This window comes from Bombyx mandarina, chromosome 16, assembly GCF_030267445.1.
Source record: "Bombyx mandarina strain Sakado chromosome 16, ASM3026744v2".
In the NCBI taxonomy this organism is placed as follows: domain Eukaryota; kingdom Metazoa; phylum Arthropoda; class Insecta; order Lepidoptera; family Bombycidae; genus Bombyx; species Bombyx mandarina.
In genome coordinates, this window is record NC_143222.1 from 9,052,744 (window position 1) to 9,079,947 (window position 27,204).

At 36.7% G+C, this 27,204-nt stretch overlaps 1 protein-coding gene across 2 annotated transcripts in view; it reads right to left on the reverse strand.

Annotated features, from left to right (window-relative positions):
* The window catches only part of Mhcl (Myosin heavy chain-like), a 303,019-nt gene that overhangs the window by 109,501 nt on the left and 166,314 nt on the right, over positions 1–27,204 (reverse strand). For both annotated transcript variants that reach the window (XM_089733603.1, XM_089733604.1), the window contains one exon: positions 26,764–26,902. In XM_089733603.1, the coding sequence (XP_089589729.1) occupies positions 26,764–26,902 (139 nt within the window). The remainder of the gene's footprint in view (positions 1–26,763; positions 26,903–27,204) is intronic.

Genomic DNA, 27,204 nt, shown 5'->3' on the forward strand with positions numbered 1-27,204 from the left:
GCGCCTTTCGTTCACGTAACAACTTAGAAACACGGGGTGGTAACGTAATCTATACATATAAATAAAATTGGAGTGTCTGTTTGTAATATTGAAACAACCGCTTTTTTACTACATGCATATGAATATATATAGGGTACATACATCAAAATAACATTTTCTACAATTTTTGTCTGTCTGTCTGTCTGTCTGTTTGTTCCGGCTAATCTCTGGCACGGCTGAACCGATTTTGAGGGGACATTCACTGACAGGTAGCTGATGATATAAGGAGTAACTTAGGCTACTTTTTTAGACTAGCTTCGCCCCGTGGCATCACCCGCGGTACGACAATAACATACAATAACAATAACATCGCGGGCCTCAGCTATCAATAATAAAATTTAATGTTTCCGAAGCGAAGCGAGGGCGGGTTGCTAGCTCTTTTAAATAATACTAGTGGTTCCACAGTAGTCGGTAAATTCGACTATAATCAAATGAAATTATAAGTTTGAAAACTTTATTAAGGTTATATTATCAAAGATTATTATACTTCTATAATCACAGATTTCGACTACACTATCTATCTATATATATAAAAATGAATTGCTGTTCGTTAGTCTCGCTAAAACTCGAGAACGGCTGGACCGATTTGGCTATTTTGGTCTTGAATTATTTGTGGAAGTCCAAAGAAGGCTTAAAAGGTAGATAAATATGAAAATGCTCGGAATTAAATAAAATTAACAATTATGTTTTTCCTTTGATGTGTCCCCCGTCGAATTTGTTTTAAGTTTATTTTATACAAAAGTTTAGGTATTTTATTTATCGATTGAGGCACTACGAAGTCTGCCGGGTCAGCTAGTAGACAAATAAATATATAGAAAAACAGTATTAATCTATTCTCAATTTGACCACAGACTATAAGCAATAACAAAAGTTTGACAATAAACAAAGAATATATATGAGTCGACTGTTATCAAAGCCGGCAATCTGACTTTTGGACAATTATTGGTAAATCAGAAAAACGAATTATTGACTTTGTATTCCATTGGCAGTCACAAAACTCTTCGGAACGACAACTTAGATAAATAACAGGTTAACTATTAACCTTTATTTAATGCAGGTTTTGAACCGTATTCTTTGAAGGAGTCGATTATATTCAAACCAATCTGCATTGACATATCAATAACATTTTTTTGTCCAAATGCACAGATTGCCACCTTTGATAATAGACGACTCATATATGTGTTTGTCTCTCAAATACATGGTAGTTGTGTAATGTTTTTTTATTAATTCAATGTATTACTAATGCATTTTTGTTTTTAAATTTAGCATTCTGCACTCCTTCTCTATATTATCTATAAGTTTGAGAAATTTCGTACTCCTCCGTCCGTGCAATTTTCGGTACAAAGGGGCACAAAGTTCTTGCTTCACGTATTAATACATAGATAAAACAATTGTGTTTTTCGCGAGAGTTATTAATTATAATTTTATTGCGGGCGTTCCGTTCCGTGCGGCTTCTGTTCCGATTTGCAAGTGTAATTTACTTTGGTATCTTGTTCTTGTCTTGTATATGTGTTACAAAGGAGAAAACATTCAGGTAGTTTAAATACATTTCTTTATCATTATTATTTTATTGCTTAGATGAGTGGACGAACTCACAGCCCGCCTTGTTTTAAGTGGTTACTGGTGCCCATAGACATCTACAACGTAAATGCCGCCACCCACCTTGAGATACAAGTTCTAAGGTCTCAAGTATAGTTACAACGGCTGCCCCACCCTTCAAACTAAAACGCGTTACTGCTACACGGCAGAAATAGACAGGGTGGTGGTACCTACCCGTGCGGACCCACAAGAGGTCCTACCACCAGTAACTGAATGTATAACTTTAGCAGTGTCTTCTTCTAGATAAATATAATATGACTTGATCCAATCTTTAATTCGATGATTGGTACACCGATCTTATATTTACGATCATAAATAATAACTGGAACCGCAAGAATTCGATTCATTTGAAATTTTCATTTCTATTTTTTTTTTTTAATAATTATAGAAATAATATTGCCTAATTAGTGGTGGGTAGAACATAAAAACAGCATGTAAGGTTAGATAATAACATCCCTATTACTATTACAAAAAAGGTCGACGTCGCCCTAAGCACGTCATTACGGATCCTCCCGATCCATTAACGGTGCTTTTAGGTACCACAAGCACCGGTCACCGTCATCGAGGGTTCGACGAGTAAATTAACCCATAGACACAGCCCACTGAGTTTTTCGCCGGATCTTCTCAGTGGGTCGCGTTTCCGATCCGGTGATAGATTCTGCGAAGCACTGCTCTTGCTAGGGCCAGTGTTAGCAACACTTCCGGTTTGAGTCCCGTGAGCTCACCTACATGTTAGGGTGAAGCTGAAATAGCCTCTCAAGGATATCAGAATAGGTAGGATAAAAACATATACGAAAAAGACAATTAGTAATGGCTCAAGTAAGCATTCAGCTCTAGACGAGAAGTGAGTTTGTTTGCTGATTTACAGCAGTAAAAAAGTTTCAATTGTTTTTTTAATTCTGAGAGTTCTCAAAGATTACAATAAAGGTTGTGTTATTCCAAGATTGAATGAGTGATTCTTGTACGTGTGAATTTTTCTAAATTACTACATGGATGTCATTATACTTCTTTTTTATTGCACTGGCGGGTCGACGAAGTCACAGCGCATCTGGTGATGAGTGGATAACGGAGTCCATGGACATCACAACGTGAATACCGTCACCAAGCTTGAGACATGTAGCGAAAATATAGTTATATATATTTTTTTTAAGTCGAGTGACCTTTGTGACCTTTGACATACGTAATTGTGAGTCACGATCGAAGAGTATTTATGCCTTTTTTTTTAACGTTGGGGAATCCTTTTACGGATTCCCGGTCGAGGGGGATAACGGACCGGGTCATGTCGGACTCCGTCGCCTCCTGAGAGGAAGAAGGGGAGAGTAATTATGCCTAACACAAAACCAACAAAATCTACGTCAAGTGGCCATTTCCGGTCGCGAAAATCAACAAGAGTGGTAATGAGTATTTTTAAGTGTTACGCAAAAACCGGAAAAATCCGGAAAAGGGAGCCCTGAGTACGGTAATGAAATTTAATATTAGTTTGTGACATTGTATAAATGATTTTAAGTTCATCTAAACCAGAAAATTGATTTCAACGTGTCGCTTGAGATTAGTTTAGCGAAAGCCATTGAAGTTCTTCTTTTAATGTAAAAGTGAAACACGCATTAGTAATAATTTAATGTTGACATTTATTTTGGACACGACACTTTCACACTCATATTAAATTACAATTCAAAACTTAAAAGCCACAACTATCACGATATTCATGAACACGTCCATACTTGTCTTATTAAGTTATTTTTTGTAATCGAACACTTTGGAATGATTATAATTTAAGAGACACATAATCTCTATTGGTTGTAATTCCATTTCAGTGCCCCTTCAGTGTTACCATCAGGTGGGCCACAGAAGAACTAGCCGCAGTATCCAGGGAGCAAAACGATTAACGCCACGTACCATCCTCATGACCATCTGGTGGTAGATGCACTCTCTAAGCACAATAAAGGAATAACATCGTGTATTAAAAATCAAACCCGCAAATTTATAATTTTGGTGGTAGGAACTTTTGTGAGTCTGCGCGTGTAGTTACCACCACCCTGCCTATTTCTGCCGTGAAACAATAATTGCGTTTCGGTTTGAAGGGTGGGGGGCAGCCGTTGTAACTATACTTGAGACCTTACAACTTATATCTCAAGGTGGGTGGCGCATTTACGTCGTAGATGTCTATGGGTTCCAGTAACCACTTAACACCAGGTGGGCTGTGAGCTCGTCCACCCATCTAAGCAATAAATAAAAAATAATAAAAACCAGCTGCCCTTGAGCTGTTAGGCCCCTGAGGGTACTTGGAGAGCTGTTAGAAAACCTATCCCCTCCTGACTTAGCACATGAGTTCGCTCATCCGTCATATTCATGTTACTTGAATCAGTGATCTCGAAAATGACTTGCTTGCTTTAAATTAAAAGTAGCTCTATTTAAGCTCAATAACTTGAAGCGTTAACTTTTTTTTTGTAATAATAAATATTTTATCTTTACATTATAAGTGTATCATTGCATTAATTCATTTTTAATTTCCTTCGTTCATTGATTTATTTCAATCATTTCATTCATTTCATGAAAATATATTTATTTATTCATTTCTATTAATTATTCCATGGGAAGATCACGACTTTAAGAGACGAAGTATACGAAATAGCGGATTTAATGTCCAAAAAGAGAATTAAAAACTCCTCAACTTTTTTAATTCGTTTTATTACACAAGATAATTAGGCACTTTACGCAGTGAACAATAGGAGCCACTGTGTTCGCAGGGAATGAATTGATGAAATAAATTACACTTGAATCAGATGAGAGAGAAAATAATCTAATCGACCTTTTGGTTCATAATTCACAGGTTAATACAAGGTCACAATTAATGAGTGAAAGTTCGGGTATTGTGTTATAATTGTTGATTGATGGGTTCTCATGGATCTATTGATAATCTTAAGTACTTTTTAGTCAAAAAAAAATGCGTTTAGCGTATGCATCTTTCGTTATAGCTTTTATTATTTTATTAAAAATATGAACAGCTAAGGTCACTGATTAAAATAAAGCAAAATCGGTGAGGTCGGTATAAAGTCTAATACAAAAAGGATCATTGATAGACGACAGCATTTGACGTGTGAGCATTAGAACTTAGGTTACAGAAGAGGAGGACCCCGGTCTTCCTCTTCTCCCTTTTCTTTTCTGGAGGCGCCGGAGTCCGACATAACCCGGTCTGTTAGCCCCCTCGACCGGGTATCCGTAAATGGATTCCCCAGCGTAAAAAAAAGGGTGTTGATTTTGAAGTGGGTAATAGCGGGAAATACTAAAAAGACGAAGCGATTTTCATAAAAACTAAAGCTTAATGTAGTTGCAGTTTAAAAAAATGAACATAATTCCTAGTTAAATCTAAGTTATTGATTGCAAAAATCACATACTGTATAGTTTCCCCAACAACGTACCTACATAATGTAACATCGTAGTTTATTGGGTTTTAGGGAGTTGTAGTCGCCTTCAGTTGTGCCAACTATCATTTGACACAATATTCAAATTGGTCGGGCCAAGAACACCTTAGTCGTCCATGACCACGAAAACTATAAAATATTCGGAACGTCGGATATTTTTTTTTTTTTTTTATTGCTTAGATGGGTGGACGAGCTCACAGCCCACCTGGTGTTAAGTGGTTACTGGAGCCCATAGACATCTACAACGTAAATGCGCCACCCACCTTGAGATATAAGTTCTAAGGGTCTCAGTATAGTTACAACGGCTGCCCCACCCTTCAAACCGAAACGCATTACTGCTTCACGGCAGAAATAGGCGGGGTGGTGGTACCTACCCGTGCGGACTCACAAGAGGTCCTACCACCATAATTACAATAATTACATAATGTTAATTAAGATAATCAGATTCATATATATCTATTACGACCTCAAGGTCATCAACACATATAAAGGTTACGTATACCACAGCCGATAAATAACCGAAAATGACCAACAAAATTAAAACTCAACGGACTTTATTATTTATTGCTTAGGGCTCACGGGCCACCTGGTTTAAAGTGGTTACCGGAGCCCATAGACATCTACAAAGTAAATGCCGCCATCTACCTTGAAATATCAGTTCTAAGGTCTCAACATAGTTACAACGGCTGCCCCACCCTTCAAACTGAAACGCATTATTGCTTCACGGCTGAAATAGGCACGGTGCAGTGTTAGCCAGTGTTAGCAGCACCTTCGGTTTGAGCCCCGAGAGTTCACCTACACGCTGATACGGCCTCTCAAGGCTATCAGCATAGGTAGGAAAAAAAAAAAGTTAAAAACAAGGATTTAACTCGCATCCAACCGTTTGTAAAGTAAAAGCTTATTTTACGACTAGCGACCCGTCCTCGCTTCGCTTCGGAAACATTAAAACACATATGAAACCAAAAAAAAAAAAAAAAGTAGCCTATGTTCATCAGGGACAATGTCGGCTTCTAATGGAAAAAGAATTTTTCAAATCGGTCCAGTAGTTTCAGAGCCTATTCGAAACAAACAAACAAACAAATCTTTCCTCTTTATAATATTATTAGTATAGAATACAAATACCCACCACGCCACGTATCTTGCTGTACGTATCTTTTGTGTTATTAACACATTATTTCGACACAATTAAACATCTAATGGCGCTCTCGAATTTTGAACGCTCACATCGTTATCCGAGTAAAAGTACATTGATGAATTTCAACATTGGATTTTCAAAAATCGCAAATTCACGCGCGCCGCCCGCATCATCACCGCGATTTTTAAATAAGACGAACCGATCTTGAAAAGGTTAAGTATTTTCTAGAGATTCAACATTCGTTTTGTATGTTATGTAAGTTTGGGAGTGAATGTACCATTGATATTAGTATTTTTTTTTCTACTTTTGTTACTCCGGAGAACGTAACATAGCCGAGAACAGTCGCCGGCTTGAAGGTGAACCTTCTTAGCTATTGGTCAAAGGCACGAATAACAAAAACAAAAATATAATAAATCAAAGCGTTGATGTGCCATTTCGAAATGACGTTAAGACATTTTCAAGGGAAACCACAAGTATATACATAAAAGACAATAATACAATTTGTCAACGTCTCGATTCACTATATCCATTCAAGTGTTAACTTTACAATATCTATTAGTCCAAATGTCGCAATTAAAAAAAAATACTGGTCAATTGTCCTTGTTTCGTAGTCAGGATAAGCATTTACGAAACAAAACCAATTAAAAATATACGTTCTCAAACTAAATTAAATCTACCTTGAAAATTTTCCGCTAGATACCTACATGAAAAGATAAACGCGACGAAAATATATCCAATTTTTTGGGACGAAAGGATTATATTAAAACTAAATGATTCGTATCGCAATTAAATCCACGTTGTTTTTATAGGGAGTCCTATTTCTGTTGTTTCTTTTGGTGCCACAGCATCGAAAGTCGATAAAATATCACATAAAAAGTGCTATGATACCTACAGTAGATATAACACGAGAGGCACATAACTAGATACTATTAGAAATAACGCGAATAGAAACTGAATCCACATTTTAGGGTCATCACCTTAACTGCTTATGGAGTTTTTAAATGAGATTTAAACGTATTAAATTTCGGATAAAAGAATTTGTTAATTTATTTTTAAAATTTAATTTAAACGCAATACTTGTATATTCAATATTCATGCACATTATCGTTTTTGACCTCGCGTTTTCTGAAGTCACGTGAAATATAATAATATATTTTTAATTTATTTTCATTGTTATTTTGCTAAGGTTGATTATAAATTACGTTACTGTCTTGTTGCTTATTATATAATATGATGTTAAGTAACAAAATTAATAAAACACAAAAGGCTTACAAAATTATTCTTATTTACGAAAAACACATTGACGGACAATGTACAAATTAGTAGGCGTGATATTATTGATGAACAACGATTTATGTATTTCCCGATAGGAAAATTGTTGTAAATTATAGGTGTCGGAAATCCAACATGAATTATGGTCACGCTAGCTTGTCGCGCGATTTATGAATGAATGTACAGCGGATGTTTATACACTTTCATTGAAAAATTGTATTATGTCACATTTATCAAGAACTAGCCGTACTCGCCCGCTTCGCTGGGCATTTAAAATTAACATTATTATTTTTTGTCATTATTATTAGGGAGTTCAACACTCATATAAATATTAGCCTATCCATTAAGTACATGTATTTTCTACATGCATACCAAGTTTCAAGTCAATCGGATGCATGGTTCAGCAGTTATAACGGAACATCCGTAAAAACCACTGTAGATTTATATATTAGTATAATTATAGATTTGGATTTTCTGAGAAAAAAAACATTCAACATCTTTTCTTTCATGATTTCTTCATTAGATTTGGAGGGCAAATGACAGGAAACCGTTTTTCCTTCTTGTTTTTAAAATGTAATTTATGAAATGGTACCAAAACCAACTGTGTATATAGGAACAGTGTGATCAAAGAGATTTCAGTACATTTTTTTAAAACATTTTAACTGAACTTTTATTAACCTCCTCTACGTATTACTTACTACAATAGAATAAGAATAACATCGTTTAAAGAAGTATAAGAAAGGGTTTCAAATTTGAATGCGTGAAATCGGAATAATATTATGTACTTTCTCAGCGTTTAGGTTAAAAAAATCAATGACTACCGTGACACACGCACATCTTGTTGTATGTACAATTGATTGATTTTTTTTTTTTTTTGTTTCCTACCTAAGCTGAGAGCCTTGAGAGGCTATGTCAGCGTAACCCTAACTTTTGTAGGTGAGCTCACGGGGCTCAAACCTGATGACGTTGCTAACACGAACCCTAGCAAGAGCCGTGCTTCGCAGAATCTACCACCGGATCGGAAACGCGACCCACTGAGAAGATCCGGCGAGAAACTCAGTGGGCTCTGTCTGGGAGTTAATTTACTCGTCGAGCCCTTCGTCGCAAGCGACGGGTTCGACGAGAACGGTGACCGGTGCTTGAAGTACCTAAAAGCACCGTTAGTGGATCGGGAGGATCCGAGATGACGTGTTTTGGGCGACGTCGACTGCTTTCCATTCTGTCTGCAGGATCGGGAATGTAGTTACCGGCGGCCACGATGAGAGGGTTCTCGTGTCGTGCCGCTTTATCGAAGTGGCGCATGGAGGTCGACGTTCCTGACGAACCACGGGGCTCCGACGGCTATCCTGCAAAAACGGGATTGAATAATTTGGAATGATTTCAAGTGTATGCGGGCCGCGTGAGCGAACACTACACTTGCATAGGTCATGACGGGGCGTATGCAAGTTTTGTAGAGTGTCACCTTATTTCTAAGGGACATTTTACTTCGCCTACATATCATCGGGTAGAGACGTCCTAGAATGAAGGCGGCACGATCGCGTACCGTCTTGATGTGGGGGCGGAATGTCATCCTACTGTCGAGGGTGACGCCTACATATTTGACCTTCGGGGCCCACGGTGTGGGCTGGTCGAACATCGTGATCGGGCGAACGGCGGGGGCGGGGGTATTGACGCGCCTAGTCGGGAGGGGGATGCTCAGCGTGGTGTTCGGAGGGCGACCCCTTTTGAAGAGCACCGCTGTGCTTTTCGTGGGGTTAATGTCGATGCGCCACTTCTAAAAGTGGTGTAAAATATGTGTTGAACGCGGCCTAATAGACTGAGTTTCTCGCCGGATCTTCTCCGTGGGTCGCAATTCCGATCTCACCTACCAATCACAGCATAGCTGGAATATCCCCTTAGGCTATCAGCGTATAAAGTAGAGACAAAATAACGCGGCTAAAAGCAATTATTAGTTTATTATAGTAACCGGCAAACATCTTGAGCAAATGACCTTGACTGCGCAGAACCGAATTTTAGATCACTTTGGTGGTGAGGGTGAGGCGCGACGGCAGGGGAAATCGTATCGAGCGCGTTATTGGTAGATCAGTCGAACCTTGCGCCCCGCACCGCGCCCTCATTCCGCTTGCTCCCAAAAGTACGCTTGCGTACAGTGGAAAGTTATTATATTATTAAAGTCTATCATTATTAATCGTTAAGTTATTTGTTATAATTATTTGTGGACTTTGTTGCCACTGCTATTTGTTGAGTGTTTGTTGATTTTTTATAAAACATACACTATGCCGCGACAAACCGGTGTAGTATTCAAAAGAAAGGGTAGAAAAATTGTGTACGACGTATATTGCTTCATTATAAAACAGGGGAAGAATGATATGGAAAAATTAAAACAGACTTCGGAAGTAACAAAACCATCAGTGAGGACTGTAAGGTGCATTATTAAGGAAGCTAAAGGCTCTGGCTTGCTCGCCGTGTTTCGGACTCCGGGTAAGAAAAGATCAGGGAAGAAGAAAGTTACCGGAATGGATAGTTTCGTTCAATCTGTAATAAAAAGATGTAATCATAATAACTACATAACAAGCAGCGAAACTCCGTACCGTAGAAAGGCTTCGAAATTTTTAAAGAAGATATAAATTTTAATGGCTCGGAATGAAGCTTACGACGTATTATGAAAGAGCTAGGCTTTAGATGGAAAAAAAGAACAGAAAATAATCGGAAGCTGATAATTGAAAAAAGTAACATTTGATTACTACGAATCGAATATCTTCAAAAAATAATTAATTATAGACAAAAAAGAAGACCGAATCGACCGAGTTGTAAACTACACCGATGAGCCCTATGTCGACTAATCACGATGATAGCGACTCGGGTGATGAAAACAGTGATGATGATGATGGTCAAGATTATGATAACGAAAAAAAATATACAAATACCAGCTATGCTTCAACTGAACCAAGACCTGGCAACAGCTCTAGTTTTGACTTAATAGAAGGAATATCTATTTTACCCCAAGATTAAATTATTACAATTATTAACCTACATTTTTTGTTGATGTTCTAATAAATATATAAAAAAATACATTTGTTGATTTTAATAATTTAATTGCATTATGACGCAGAGTAAATAATGTTTTTGCACGTGAGTGTATCATGCGCAAACTTACCCCCACTACGTCAACAAATGCTCAAGAAGTTTGCCGGCTATTATACCATCCTACCCAACCCCTTTTGGTCATTCATTTAAAATGAACGGTAAATCATTAACTTAATTTTTTACAAGCTTTTGCCCGCGGCTACGTCCGCGTGGAATAGTTACTTTGGCATAACGCTAAATTTTACCCCCCACTTCATTTACGTAGAAAGTGAAAATATTTTTTAATTATAGAGTGTTAAGGAATCTATTTAAACCCCTATTTTGAGACATACTTTATTGGTCCTCCACTCGTATTGGTCGTCGCGTGATGTTATATAGCCTATAAGCCTTCCTCGATAAATGGGCTATCTAACACTGAAAGATTTTTTCAAATCGGACCGATCGAGTAGTTCCTGAGATTAGCGCGTTCAAACAAACAAACTCTTCCGCTTTATAATCTATATATATATATAAAAATGAATTGCTGTTCGTTAGTCTCGGTAAAACTCGAGAACGGCTGGACCGATTTGGATAATTTTGGTCTTGAATTATTTGTGGAAGTCCAGAGAAGGTTTAAAAGGTAGATAAATATGAAAATTCTGGGAATTAAATAAAGTTTAGGTCTTTTATTTATCGATTGAGGTACTACGAAGTCTGCCGGGTCAGCTAGTATTAATATAGATTTTTAATCCATTCACATTATAGTTCAATGATGATGGCAAATACTACAATACAATTTATAGTAATAAGTTAATTTTTTTAATTATCATATCTAAGTACTAGGGGCAGGAAGAAGTGGTAGGGAATAAACAGCAATGTCAAACTATGTATAAACAACGACAACGGAAGAATGACGAACGTTTTTGAGAAGTGGGTCAGATATTGTTATTTATAACCGACTTTAAAGAAAAGCGCAGGCTATCAATTCGACTGCTTTTATGTGTCTTGCCTCAGAAATTTTTTCTAAGTGAACCGGTTTTGATGGTTTCATGTGAGAGCTCGTAATAAGCGAAGACAACGATATATTTTAATGAACGTTTTATTGTTTTATTGCGTATTATTTGAAAACCAATCGATAATAGCCGTGCGCGTGACTAAAGCTGTATGCGTTGAGATGAAACATCGACCTACTAATTTTTTCCATAAAAATTCATTCGTAATAGAATATCAAGATATTAACACGTTGTGACTACTTTTTTTATTGTATATGGACCTATGGACTTATGAATTGTATTATAAAAGGTGTGTAAGAAAAAATAAATTTAGTAATATTGTTGAAAAGGTGTGTCGAAATGTCTTTCAAATTGCGATAGGCAGTTGTACTGGACAAAGCAATTCAATTCACAAAGTAATTACAATTGTCAGGTTGGATTAAGTTTTCGTCCTCACAAATATTCGTTGTAAGCTCACGGCGCTTCCAAATCTGGGTTTATATTGACTATGGCAATATTTGTTTTTTTTTTAATAGCGTTCGTAAATTGAACGACCTAAAAATACATGTATTGTGTTATCAAACGAGACAAAAACATGTATAATAGGTTCGTACACATGTGATAATTATAATAACCTTAAAGGAAAGAACAACATTAGGTAATAAATAAAACACATTTTTTTCTTTCTTTTAGCGCATTTGCCTACCAGTTACAAGACCAGTAGATTGCGTTCTATCCTTTTCTGCAGCTTAGTACTTACTAACTACGGTAACTTGATCAGGAACTAAATTAATGTGTGCGTCAAAACAAAAACATTAAACTACAATTTTTTTTTTTTTTATAGAGTTATTTGAAACGCGGGAAATGCATAGTTTTTTTAATGTTCAATACTATCACCGTTAATGTTTATACTTTCACTGATGCTCGTGTTACCGGTGTTACCAGATGAATGTTTGTTACTTTACGGCGATTTTTTTTTGTTATTCGAAATCTTGGGAGACTTATTTTTGTGTTATACATTACAGATATTTTTTGCACACATAAGTTACATCCGATTTCTTGTATTGATTGAAAAAGGTATTGTAGAGGTATTGAATTTATCTGAGTTTTTATTTCTACTGAAGTGCCAAAATTTTCTCGAAATTCTGTGCAGATTTGGTTTTTTATGTGACATTTGTACTTCTATTTACATCTGTACTCTTGGTCACAAGCGACTTCTATCTTATCTCGAAACGTTCATCGCATATCCTGTAATAGCGTTTACAGATCTTGGCCTAGATATCAATTGCCTGTCGAGTCTTACATACTCCGCGTGCCCCGTAGTCGCGGATACCTTGTAGGAGGTTCGGACCCACTCCGAAAAAAAAACATACCAATTGTCTAAAATGTTCATATTGTTATTGCTGGATCTTCATACCCACAAAGCATGTGAACAGTCCACATGCACACATTGTGATGTATTAATAATAAAAACCTAACGGTAATTGGTTACCGTTGCTTATAGTTAGCACGCTCTGTGACTGCGTATTATTCTGGTAACCCTATTCAAACGTAACCTCACTCGACAAACTTAATTCGGCAGTCATTAGATCGTCACTATTTTGTGTTCACTTTTATTTATTTGGCAGTTACATAAATTCAAATTACGCTACGACAAGATATTTAGTTTCATCATCATACATTATTATCTTTTTATAATACCGTCGTGTACCAAACATTAATGTCAAACTACGCGAGAGGTGCTTTTTTTTATTGCTTAGATGGGTGGACGAGCCCACAGCCCACCTGGTGTTAAGCGGTTACTGGAGCCCGTAGACATCTACAACGTGAATGCGCCATACACCTTGAGATATATAAGTTCTAATGTCTCAGTATAGTTACAACGGCTGCCCTACCTTTCAAACCGAAACGCATTACTGCTTCACGCCAGAGATAGGCGGGGTGGTGGTACCTACCCGTGCGGACTCACAAGAGGTCCTACCATCAGTTAAAAAGTAGTTTATACATTTGCTGAATATACATTGAATACGCTGAATATACATTTTCTTCTTCTTCTTCCCCTTATCCCATATTTTCGGCGCAGCGCAGAATGTCCCCTTAATATGCTGATTAGGGATTTGGTATTAGTCTTACAAACGACCGCCTGTCTCAGTTATATCTCCTTGAGTTATATTACTATATCTCTGGTTCAACGTATCATAGAGTGTGACTTTTTTTCCGTTTCTTCTTTTGTTATTTCCTTTACTTCATCCGTGTTTGTTATAATTTGTATTTTATTTATTCTAAGCTTATACACTAAAATTAAAATTTTCATATACTAAGAAAATAAAAAACAAATTATTGTTTATTTTTTGTTATTATTTAGTTATATAGTTATTATATAGTTAAGGCATTTTAAATTCGAACATATATTAATTTCTCTTATAGATTTTTTTTTTTTATTGCCTTTGTAGGCAGGCGAGCATACGGCCCACCTGATGGTGAGTGGTTACCGTCGCCCATGGACTTCAGCAATGCCAAGGGCAGAGCCAAGCCGCTGCCTACCGCTTAATACTCTCCACAAGCCTCGTGCCTCGCTATTTACTGTTGGTTAAAGCCTGTTTTATGCACATTGCTTTTTTTTTCTTACAAACTTTTTTCATGACACATGACACATGTGGGCCGTGGGCTTCGAAAAATTACAAAAAAAAAAAAACATTTCTACTAAAGAGAAGACGAAAGTTTCAAAACACGTGTTCAGTATCAAAAAAAAAAAAATGCTGCCAGAAACCATTTATCATAATAAAATAAACCAGTACGCTCTCGGATAATCGTAATTCCGATAAGACTGCCGTTAGAACCAGTATTGAGAGTTTAGATAAAATAAAATTAGCATATTTTGTAGGTTGTATGCCTACTTTCTAATTAGAAAATATTTGGGGTTATTTATAGATCTCGCCTTATCTTCGGTTCTACGAAGTGGACCAACAATAGATCGCTTCACATTTCAAATATTTGTGTTCAACAATTCGAATTACTTGTGAAATTCAAAGAATTTTTTACTGGTGGTAGGACCTCTTGTGAGTCCGCGCGGGTGGGTAGCACCGCTCTGCCTATTTCTGCCGTGAAGCAGTAATGTGTTGCGGTTCGAAGGGTGGGGCAGCCGTTGTAACTAACTTGAGACCTTAGAACTTATATCTCAAGGTGGGTGGCGCATTTACGTTGTAGATGTCTATGGGGTCCGGTAACCACTTAACAACCAGGTGTGGACTGTGGGCTCGACCACCAATATATGCAAATTAAAAAAATTAAAAAATTAAAACCGAAGTCGCCTAGATTGAGAATAATAGAGTTTGTTTTTTAGAAGTTTTAATTAGGACACTACCCATCTGGTAAGTGTTTACTAGAGGCCCACAATTAATGCTGCCACCCAATTTGAGATATGAGGTCTAAGTTTAAATTTCATAATATAGCTTCTGATCCACGAACCGAAATGCATTGGTACTACGCGGCATAAACAATCAGTTTTGGGATCTACTAATACCGGCTCCTAAGATGCCCCATTCCCATTTAAATACGACCTAAAAAAAAGAATAGCAGGCATACAGTCAGCAAGAACTATCTCGAACGTTAATTATTAACGTTACGTAATTAATTGAGCAACATTACATAACGTTACGCAGTTAAAATTGGTCTAGTTATAACACCGCGAACGCACGACGCGACGTTATAATTTCAAACGTACAAGATAATGAGGCGAAGTGAAATGCAATATCACTGAACGTAATTGCTTTCATTGTTGTACGAAATTATGCAATTTTGGCATTATTACGATGCTTTCGAGAGGTTTTGAAATAGTGCTCTGACAGTCAGTCCGAATGGCCGGTTGAAAATATTACGCTTAATGATTTGAGCCCCACACCTGCAACTTTTGTAGATACAGTAATACTTACTTCACGGTAGGCAGCGGCTTGGCTCTGCCCCTGGCATTGCTGAAGTCTATGGGCGACGGTAACCACTCAACATCCGGTGGGCCGTGCGCTCGTCTGCCTAGAAGGACAATAAAAAAAAATGCGATAGGTATAGATAGACGAGCGATAACTGTGTAATTCGAATCCGCATAAGTCCAGGTTAGCTTTGCATATACACATACACTATGGTTTATTGGGAGCAGAGCCGGAAGGAAAAAATAATTTACAAGAAACATATGCAGTAGAATGTTAGATATTAAATCAAATTTAAATTTTTTTTGATAAAACCACGTAAACAGATAGGGATGATATGGAAGGCTTTATATAGTAAGGAGTTTTTCTTCACGTCACGAATATTTTGCTCGGCGGTTTTTGTTTTGTGTACTGCATAATTTCTCTATGTACAACGTTGCATGGAACAGATCGTTTTAAAATATTAGACCATGTTCACACTCTTGTATAAATCCATCCTTCAAACTGATACGACTACTTTGCCGTACAAATAGTCAGAATGGATACACACACTACGCTACCCGTGCTAATTCCCTACAACCAGTTTTAACGCATACATTTTACGGGTTTGATTTCTATTTCACGTAGTTACACCTACATTGTTGAAGCTACCTAAATACTTGGAATCCAGTTTGTACGGATTTGCTTCGAGAAAAATTGGTAATATAATTGGCTTTTGAGCTTTGAAGTTTGGCCCAACCGTCCGGCCACGAGAGCTTTGAATTTAAATCAGCTCACTGTTCCTTGAGACCTGAGGATTATATTTCAATTGTACAATATTTACGCAAATTAAATTTATTATCGGGTTTGATTTTTATTATAGAACTAGCTGATCCGACAGACTTCGTAGTACCTCAATCGATAAATAAAAGACCTAAGCTTTGTTCCTTTTTTTGGGTTTTTGGTCTTTTGGCCTAAGCAAACAAAACTAAGCAAAACAATCCGTCCGACGGGAGACACATCAAAGAAAAAACAAAATTGTTATTTTTACTTAATTCCGAGCATTTTCATATTTATCTACCTTTTAAACCTTTTCTGGACTTTCACAAATAATTTAAGACCAAAATTAGCCAAATCGGTTCAGCCGTTCTCGAGTTTTAGCGAGACTAACGAACAGCATTTCATTTATATATATGTATATATAGATAGATGTTATTCCTTTAATCGTGCAAGCCATTCGTGAATAAGTGCTAAGTGCGTATTTCATTAGGAAAATTGTTGCCTCCTGCGAGATTAAGAGCACTAGCATAGTAACATCACCCGTAAAGTCTACACAGAGCGTTTTATCCTCTTGGCCATGACGACTTCAAATCCGATAATATTATTATACAGCCAATCTAATCTTACATAACACAAGCTAGGTGTGAATTTGTTCGCGGCAACACATTAGTCGTGACGTAAGTGAACCGGTGCATGCATAATATGTGACTATTATTTTATCATTTGACGTAATCTCTTCGGAGATATTTAGCGAACTAAAGCTTTAAGTGCTATTGAAGAATGCTATTGAAGTTCAGTTTAAATAGAAAGCATTATATGATGGAGATTTTTTTTTTATTGCTTAGATGGGTGGATGAGCTCACAGCCTACCTGGTGTTAAGTGGTTACTGGAGCCCATAGACATCTACAACGTAAATGCGCCACTCACCTTGAGATATAAGTTCTAAGATCTCGTATAGTTACAACGGCTCCCCTACCCTTCAGACCGAAACGCAATACTGCTTCACGGTAGAAATAGGCAGGGCGGTGGTACCTACCAGCGCGGACTCACAAGAGGTCCTACCACCAGTAACGAATACCGCCAGAATATTTTTACATCGAGCAGCGATTTATTAGCAAACGAGCTAACGACTCACCCGATTGTAAGTCGCCGTCACTGATGGACATCAGAAATGCTAGAAGCACAGACACGCCGCTACCTACTGGGATCAACCCTGAATCCTTGACAAAGAATAACTGGATCAGGTGAGCTCACCATTAAGATATTAAATTAGAGATTCGATTGTAATGACTGTCCGATTCTCCAAACCAAAACGAATTACTGCTTTACAACAGCACTAAGCATCATAAAAACATAAACCTTACTTTCGTTTTAAAAATATAAGTAGAATTTAAGACTTTTAAAACATCGAGTTAATCAAACAATTAATTAGAAATTAATTTAAAATATTAACTTTAAATTTTAATTTTAAAAAATGACGTAAGATTTTTAAAATTTCGGTAGCAATCGTAAGATAATTAAAATCAATAAAGCCTAAAATCGCGAAACGTGTTTCTAAAAATTGCATACTGCATTTTATCGTCTACATTAAACGCTCGCCGGTCGAAGACGCGACCTCATTCCTTTCAAGTTAGCTTTTAACACGTAATAACTGGCTTGATCTTGTAATATTTGTATATTCAGTTACGTATTCAGACGAACCAACAGCCCATCTTCGACGGAGTAGCTACCAAAATAGAGATGAGTATAACTATCGATTGATGATTGCAGACTTGCTAAACTCACCTTATATCTTGGCTACTACTACATATGTACACGTAATCATCATAGGCAAACGTAGGTCCAAGCTACACCACTGAACCCGGTTCTCGGAGCTCAGCTATTTCTCTGCACTTATCACTACACTATTCACTACAGCTCGCAACACTATACTTCTAATGACAACACAAAATAATGGCCAAATGTGCTCTCATCAAAAGAGGCCGTCAGCACAAAAGTGGCCTATCCTACATTTTTTCATATTCCTGGTTCTACTATATTGCAATTTATTTAAAAAATTATAAATTTTTATGCAAAACCGGCCTATCCCTAGTTTCGCCCATAGACAACAGATGACTTTGTCAACGTTATTTTTGCGCGTTTTGTTTTTGCCTATGAGGCAGCGTAAAACTAAATTCAGACCTCTTTATCTCCATACTTACTGTAGTAAGCTCAGGTAAGCTTAGGCCACTTTTGCGCTGACGGCCTCAAATAATTTCACAGATGAAGTATGACAATCGGAAAAAAGATCAGAATATTTTAATGATATAGTTATCGCGGCTTAAACAACAAGATGCGTGGTATACTCGAATAATGCGATGCAACTATCGGTATTCAAATCCTAATCTCCCCAAAAGTCTTGATTGTACTATTGGACAATTAATCTTTTTGATATATTTTATTACGTGCGGGTAGGCTGTCGCTGTGTTAACGCCTACCAAATTTTAATGAGCAATGTTGAAATGTTTATTTATGCTTACCTACCCCATTACAATTTAATAAATCACCGGGCCAAGCTAACTTGTTCGCAACATAAAAAATTGTTGGGAATAACTGGGTTGATAAATAAATAACTTGAACTTGAATAAAAAATGCCTCACGTATATTATAGAAAAACACTTTACATACATGAACAGACGAAGTGACAAGACAAGAAAAAAGTATAGCCAATATAATTGGTACAAAATCAGTTCTCGCAACATAATAAATATGGGTGCGTTCTCATATTCCAACAAAAATTAAGAAAAAACTGTATAGAGAAAATACAAGCTCAGGATCGATTTGGAAGCTTTATTCAAGAAACCCAAGCATCCAACACGCTACCTACCTACACATAAGACCGTTAGACCGTTCCAGTATAAATTTTATTGTGGTATCGTTTCGCGCTCTTCCCAATGACGAAGATGCTTTATCGTGTTCGATCTTATCGATCGGCAACCTATTTTAATTACATAAATATAAAGTTGCTTTTGCACGTGAACCCGATGTCTTCGTAAAGATATATCTTGAAATTATAGAGAAATTAAGAAGCACATTATAATTATAGTTTATTTTGCGTTACCACGAAATGAGTACGCATTAAACATAACTCAAAAAAATTGCTGTGTTTTGTTCTGAATTGTGAGAATAAGAATGTATATAATATATTTTTTTTGTCTTCATTAATTAAATATTTACGTTGTTTTGACCCACGATTTCCCTATTCAACTGAACGACCTCGCAAAAAAATATTTAAATTTTTAATTAATATAGGATTACCTTCACGTTTGAGGTCATATTATTTGCGCATTAATTAGAGGCCAGATGCGCAAGAGACGCAAGTCGGACGATGTCAAACGATATGCGACACTTAGTTAATGACACTATAGTAATTTATTTAGTATTATAAAATAGTATTTGTTCCTCTACTCGAGCTCTAGGCTCGGTTTACTGAGCTCCCGCCCCGAGGCCCTCAGGGAAAGTATAGTATATTATATAGTAATATTATATAGGATTTAGTATTATAGTTGAGTGTAATTTTGCTTGTTTTTTCACGATTCGTATATATAATTCGATCTACTTTTAATTATGCTAATTACCGTAAAATTGCCTATATAATTTCCCGGATGGCAGAGAATTCAATAGTCAACGAATAACACATTAATCGTTCAAGACCATGAAAACTGTAAGCGTAAGGTAGTAAGAAACGTCAGAAATAACATAATGATAATAATGACTTCTCACCGCTGATTACTTAATGCTTTTATTACTTGGACCTAACATCCTCAATTCATGCTTCCTTATCGATAAACAATAATAATTGTGAATTGATTGATGGATAAAAAACAAAGCTACATGTCTTCTTTTTATTTATTGCTTAGGTGAGTGGACGAGCTCACAGCCCACACCTGGTTGTTAAGTGGTTACTGGAGCCCATAGAGACATCTACAAAGTAAATGCGCCATCTACCTTGAGAAATAAGGTCTCAGTATAGTTACAACGGCTGTCCCACCTTTCAAACCGAAACGCATTCCTGCTTCACGGCAGAAATAGGCAGGGTGGTGGTACCTACCCGTGCGGACTCCCAAGAGGTCCTACCACCAGTAATTACGCAAATTATAATTTTGCGGGTTTGATTTTTATTACACGATGTTATTCCTTCACCGTGGAAGTCAATCGTGAACATTTGTTAAGTACGTATTTCATCAGAAAAATTGGTACCCGCCTGCGGGATTCGAACACCGTTGCATGCAGATACAAATGCACCGGACGCCTTATCCTTTAGGCCATGACGACCACGGAATAGATAAATAATCTATTCCGTGATGACGACGACGACTTCTCTCTCTGCATAATACCAACGATGACCCACGTTTTCTCCCCATATGAACGTGTGAAATATGCCGTCAGATATGTAATTATTTTTGCAAATTACAACGTTATAAAAATGTATACATAGTTTTATTGCACTTTTCTACTGTCCCTTCGTAGGTTATGTAACGAGAAATCTCTCGAACCCGTGTTAAAATTAGCGTGATAATTTTTAACGTTCACGTAATAAGGTAGAAAATGGTATCTTAACGTAACACGGAGAAATTTCAAAACAATTCAATAATAGTGAATCATTGTTAGATATCTAAAGATAACACATAATTTCACCCATAAAGTGTTTTTTTTAATTCATTAAATAAATGAATTCCATGAATGAGTTCACTGTCAAACCTCTCGATGATTTTCATTGCGACTCGACTTCAACTCTTTTACTTAATCAGTTTTGGTGGGGTTACTCGCATACATATTGAAGCTTGAAAGGCAAACGTGACTAAACGACAATGCGTGAACTTTACAGTAGATTATTTTAATGTTGAAATACCTGAATTCAAAATTTATTTTAACGAATCCAGCTGTAGTAGAATCTAGCTAGTAGTTGTAGGATTGAAACTGTTTTAATAGACCTAGAAATATATATTTTTTTGCGCATCGAATATGGTTATTGCCTATCATTAATGTACAAAGCAGTTATTGTCGCTTAGTCATGTTTGCCTTTCAAGCGTCGATATATATATAAAGCAATATATAAAGCATATATAGCAATTTAATATTATACTTAGAAAGAAATCCGCAATTCTACTGTAACACTATTCTAATATTCTGTTCGTCTATCAAATTTGGTTTAAGCGATATTTAATTTTCGCTTAATAAGCGACATTTACCTTTGTAATTAAAGTTACGTTTTATTTGTTATTTAGCATCAACAATTCGATGTTTTTAATTCAACTCTAATCATGTTTATCCCATTTAAATAAATGAAGAAGTTTTTTTTGTCATGATATCTATGTCATGATATATTTTGAATGTTATCTTAAATTGATGTCTTTAGGCTCTTGTTTAGAAACTGAGATATGCCTTTTTTTTATTGCTTAGATGATTTTTGGTTGGGCAAGCTCACAGCCCACCTTGTGTTAAGTGGTTATTGGAGCCCACAGACATGTACAACGTAAATGCGCCACCCACCTTTAATATAAATAAATAGGCAGGGTGGTGGTACCTACCCGCGCGGACCCACAAGAGGCCCTACCACCAGTAATTACGCAAATTATAATTTTGCGGGTTTCATTTTTATTACACGATGTTATTCCTTCGCCGTGGAAGTCAATCGTGAACATTTGTTGAGTACGTATTTCATTAGAAAAATTGGTACCCGCCTGCGGGATTCGAACACCGGTGCATCGCTCAACACGAACGCACCGGACGTCTTATCCTTTAGGCCACGACGACAAAATTTGCCTCTGGGCAAACAAAAATAGCCCGTATTCCTAAGACGCAAGTGTACAACGGCTATTAGAACTCGACGAGGCATGGTGATACCTTCCTGCTCCACTTGGCTGCAGCGGATAGATAAAAATTACGTCAGCACACTTTCACTGGTTACGTTCCGTGTACGTTGCGGATTGCGTTCCGACGGTTCAGATCGAACTAAATTTTTTCTGTGATGTAATGTAACCGCGTATTAAAACATCGAGTGTTGTTTTTAAATCGACCAAATAATGAAGGTCTCTGTTAGACGAGTTCTGATAGTAATTAATTTAATCATTCGTATCACGATAGAGAGAATGAGACAGACAGAGAGAGAGAGAGAGAGAGAGAGAGAGAGAGAGAGAGAGAGAGAGAGAGAGAGAGAGAGAGAGAGAGAGAGAGAGAGAGAGAGAGAGAGAGAGAGAGAGAGAGAGAGAGAGAGAGAGAGAGAGAGAGAGAGAGAGAGAAACGGAGTCGCAAATGTGAAGTTTGTAAGCGAGCACACAGGCGAACTCTATTTAGTAATAGGCTTATATTACATCGATCAGCTGTGACCTAGAAATAGCACAGCCCTATTTCATTGGCGTCGTAGAAGGCGATCAGTTGATTCATCGGAGAATGGGCCACAACGTTTTTGAGTACCATACTGTAGCACACAGTTAACGTGTATTTCTATCTATCTATCTATCAGCCCATGGACGTCCACTGCTGGACCTAGGCCTCCCCCAAGCCCCGCCACAAAGAGCGGTCCCGCGCTACCTGCATCCAGCGGATCCCTGCGAACCTCAATAGATCGTCGGCCCACCTTGTGGGAGGCCTACCCACGCTACGTCTCGTTATTTAATTTAACGTGTATTTAATCAGAGGTAAATGTAAAAGCGGACGAATAAAATTGCTCGGTAGACCGACGGTCCGAATATTAATATTCAGAATTTGAATTTAAGCAAACTTATCTGAAAATGTCGTGAGCGCGATTCAGGTGTTTGTCAAATATCTTTTGTTCTATAATATCTACCGTTACACGCATGTACATATCTACTAGTACGCTCTATCTGATTTTCGGTGAAAAAATAAAGGGTTCGGTTTTATGGGTCAATTATTCTCATGGTAGATGGCGATATTTAATTGAATTATGTAGCATTTATTTATTTATGTACAATGATAACGACTCGCTTTTTAGCGACAATAATGTAGTAGATTCTCCATTTGCTGGCGTAGCAGTAAGATAAACACAATATATTCATATGCAGTGGACCTCCAATAACAATGATAGTTGACTATCGCACCTACGACGCCATGATTTAGATATCCATGTAATACTGTAATTTAAAAACTATAATACAATTACTATTGATACATATTCTCTTCAGTTTTTGGTCTTCGAAAATCAAGAATTCACCTTAAATTCTCATTAACGAATAACATTTATCAGTTAATTATGAATTTATACCAAAAACTATTTTTCAGAACTTTATGAATTAAGGATCACTTTGCTATTTTATATATCCGAGCAAAGAACAAAAAAACATTCTTTTTGAAGTTATACTTCTTTAGGCGCGTTATGAAAAATGATGAGAGTGAAATTTTACGATGCGCGCGCACCGTGACACAAAATTAACAGAATGAAGTTGCCCATTAAATCGCTCATTACAATACGACCGACGTAACTTGGCGAGTCTGAATATAGCCGCAGGTGAACTTTCGCGCATGTACACTCGTAAAAAAAAGTGTTATTATCATTCATTTTTTAGTAATATAAATGACAAAATTATTATTTAATATAATTCATACTAAATATTATTAAATTATTAACGTTAAATATTTATTATTAATTATTTAATATTTAAAAACAAAAGAAATAAATTTAATAAAAATAAAGAATAACTTGTTACGCGCGTACATAAGTACACGTACTCTTTTTTTTTTAATCGCATCTAAATACAAACTTTCAACAAGCGAGAGCGGTCTTGCACTTGTCCAAATAAAAAAAAAATCAAACAAACCGTTTAAAATTACGTAACACAATCACAGTGCACATTCAATCATACTTAGGACTTTTATTATGTAATTGCCATTCACCTACAGCCTGAAGCAAAGTACGTACCTATCAAAAGCTTTTAAATTTGTGTATGTTTTTTTTTTATTGGCCTTGTAGGCAGACGAACATACGGCCCACCTGATGGTGAGTGGTTACCGTCGCCCATGGACTTCAGCAATGCCAGGGGCAGAGCCAAGCCGCTGCCTACCGTTTAATACTCTCCACAAGCCTCGTTTGAAGAAGGACATGTCATAGCGCTCGGGAAACACCGTGGAGGGGAGCTCATTCCATAGCCGGATGGTACGTGGCAAAAAAAGACCTCTGGAAACGCACTGTGGATGACCGCAGTGGCTCCAGGTAGTATGGATGAACTCTACTCCGGTGGCGGGCGGTGCGATGGTAAAAACGAGATGCCGGTATCATCTCGAACAATTCCTCAGAGCACTCCCCATGGAACATACGGTACAAAATACAGGTATGTCTTGATTTAAAAGAATAGAACATTATAATCATTACGTGTGCAAATTCAATTGTAAAAATTCTTAATTAAGACGAATTTTAGAATGTTAACGTTGTTATTTTTAATTGCCGTATAATTTTGGAAATTTAAAACGAATTTCATTTTTGGTTTAGTTCCTTTTTTTTTAATTCCTTAAGCTAAATTTAAATTTATGCTAGAAGAAATAAAGTATGTTTTTATATGAAATGAGTTTGTAGTTCTGATTTATTGAGAAATTTAGAACTGATTTCATTTTTGATCTAGGTTATTCTATTATTTTTTAAATTAAATCCTTAAGCTAATTTTAAGTTTATGCTAGAAGAGATAAAGTGCATTTTTTTATGAAATGAGATGGTCGTTCCTGTTGGCTTATTGGTAAAATTTAATATATTCTGGTGTTAAAAGTTTATGAACAATCAAATGACAGTATTTTTTTTGTCATACCGCAATGTATCATTTAATTAATAACTGATGCTTCATGCTCATGCTTCTGATGTTTGTTACCCGTTTTCTCAAAATTATCAAATTGTAACAATAAGTATTGTAGCAATTGTAACAAATAAATTAACAAATCCCCTTCATCCACTCATGTCTTCAATTGCTTTAAATAATTTCATTCACAACAATATTATGAACACGAAAGTAATTTCCGTCTGTGTTATTACGTTTTCGCACTCGGGCCATTGAGCCGAAATTCTGATTTTGTTTACGAAATTCGCTATGAAATTATTTTGAACCCTATAAAAATATAATCTAACGTTCATCACACTGCTGAGTAGGTGTCAATTTCCTCCACTTTGAGACACGAGACTGAGACCTCAACTGTATTGTGACAATGTGTGTGTAAAACAAAAAACCGCGTTAATGTTTAATTAAAACTGGTGCTACTGACGTCATAGTTGTACTACTGACGTAATCATCATCAACATTTACTCTGTGAACACCTTGTGCGAATTCAGAAGCATTGAAAAGGATGTCGTATGTGAACAGACTTACATCTAAAATCGCTTGATTGAAATAAATCGTAATATCACGAATGGAATATCGACATATTAAAACATAATATATACATAAAAAAACCATCATATATTATTTTAAAATATACAAGAATCTTACTTACCTGCTCGAAGGTAGTTAATGAAAACCCAACATACGGTTTGTCTTCTTATCTAACGCACATTCCGTTGGTACTATTTTAGGATCGTAAAAATCATACAAACTAACAAAGCAACTAATTAACATTGATAACAATTATACTATAATATAACGCCGATAAAATAGTCTAGTTCAAATTGCGAGAAACAATCTTCCGTCATACTCGAAACCTGGGCTTACGCATATTAAAAAAAAAAAAAACTTTTGTCATGAACGAAAAAAAAAAACCGTTATTAAAATCAAGTAAACACGAAAACTGAATAATATAATTAATAGAAACATCGAACCAATTGAAGACATGAATGGATGAAGGGGTTAAGTAGCATATTTAAGATTTTTCAGTTCTTACATGAATGAAGGTGTTACGTGCCTATAAACCATTTTAGACCTTAACACTCCGGGTTTAAAGGCTATTTTTAGAAATTGCCTGTCATGAGGGAGTTGTGTCCGCAGAAAAAGTACAATAAGTAACAAAAGTTTGTTGGCGTTTTCTCAAAATTAACAAATTTTTTATATCCCCTTCATCCACTCATGTATTCAATTACAATCATCAGTCAGACTGGTCGCAGAGTGTGTTCTAACTGTAGGCCCACACGGGTAGATCTCACCGTCCCACTTGTTTCTGCCGCGAAGCAATGATATCATGCAACGCTTTCCAGTTCAAACCACCGATTGAGGCAGCCCTGAATCCAATTCAGAGTCCGACCTCATTACACAACACGGATGACGGTATTCACGTTTTGTTGCCTACCGTCATCCATAACTGATTGACATAAAGTTCAATCACCTATTAAAGTAGCAAAATTAAGGCTCTTGTCTAAAGGTGAGTGACGGCATTTACGATGTAGTTGTCTACGATTGTCTCCGGTAAACCAAAAAAATAATAAAAAAACGGTGATATCAACTTTCGGAAATTAAAGCCCTATATTTTACATCTCATAGATCCGACACTAATTTCATAATGATACATGTTTCCGTCTCATTCCTTCGTATTGCGATCGCCCGGAGTTCGAGCAGGACAGCCGTGCGGTACGTGAGCTAGGACCTACCTGAGTGAGGCCGAGCCTGTAGCTGGTGACGTCCAAGTCCAAGGCCAGGAGCATGTCGTCGACGACCTGCCTGTCCGAGAGGGTCTGCTGCTGATTTGTTTCGGACTCTTCACTCTCGGATGTCGCTAGGAGACGATATCTGTGACGGAAAGGTTTGGCCCTTAGAAAGGTTTAACAGTTAAATATATTCGATTATTTCTTACTAGTTCCCCCTATATACTTCACAATTATGTAACAAGAAAAATGTAGATATTTAAAACTTTTTGGGAGTAAACGACAAAAAGAAGATCTTCCACCGAGCGGATGAAATTGCTCGGTAAACCGACTGTCCAAATAATGATAATCTTAAATGTCCATCTTAAAAATGTCGTTAGCGAGATTCAAGCATCTGTAAAATATATTTTCGTTCCATCGCAAGTACCAACCATAACTTATTAAAAC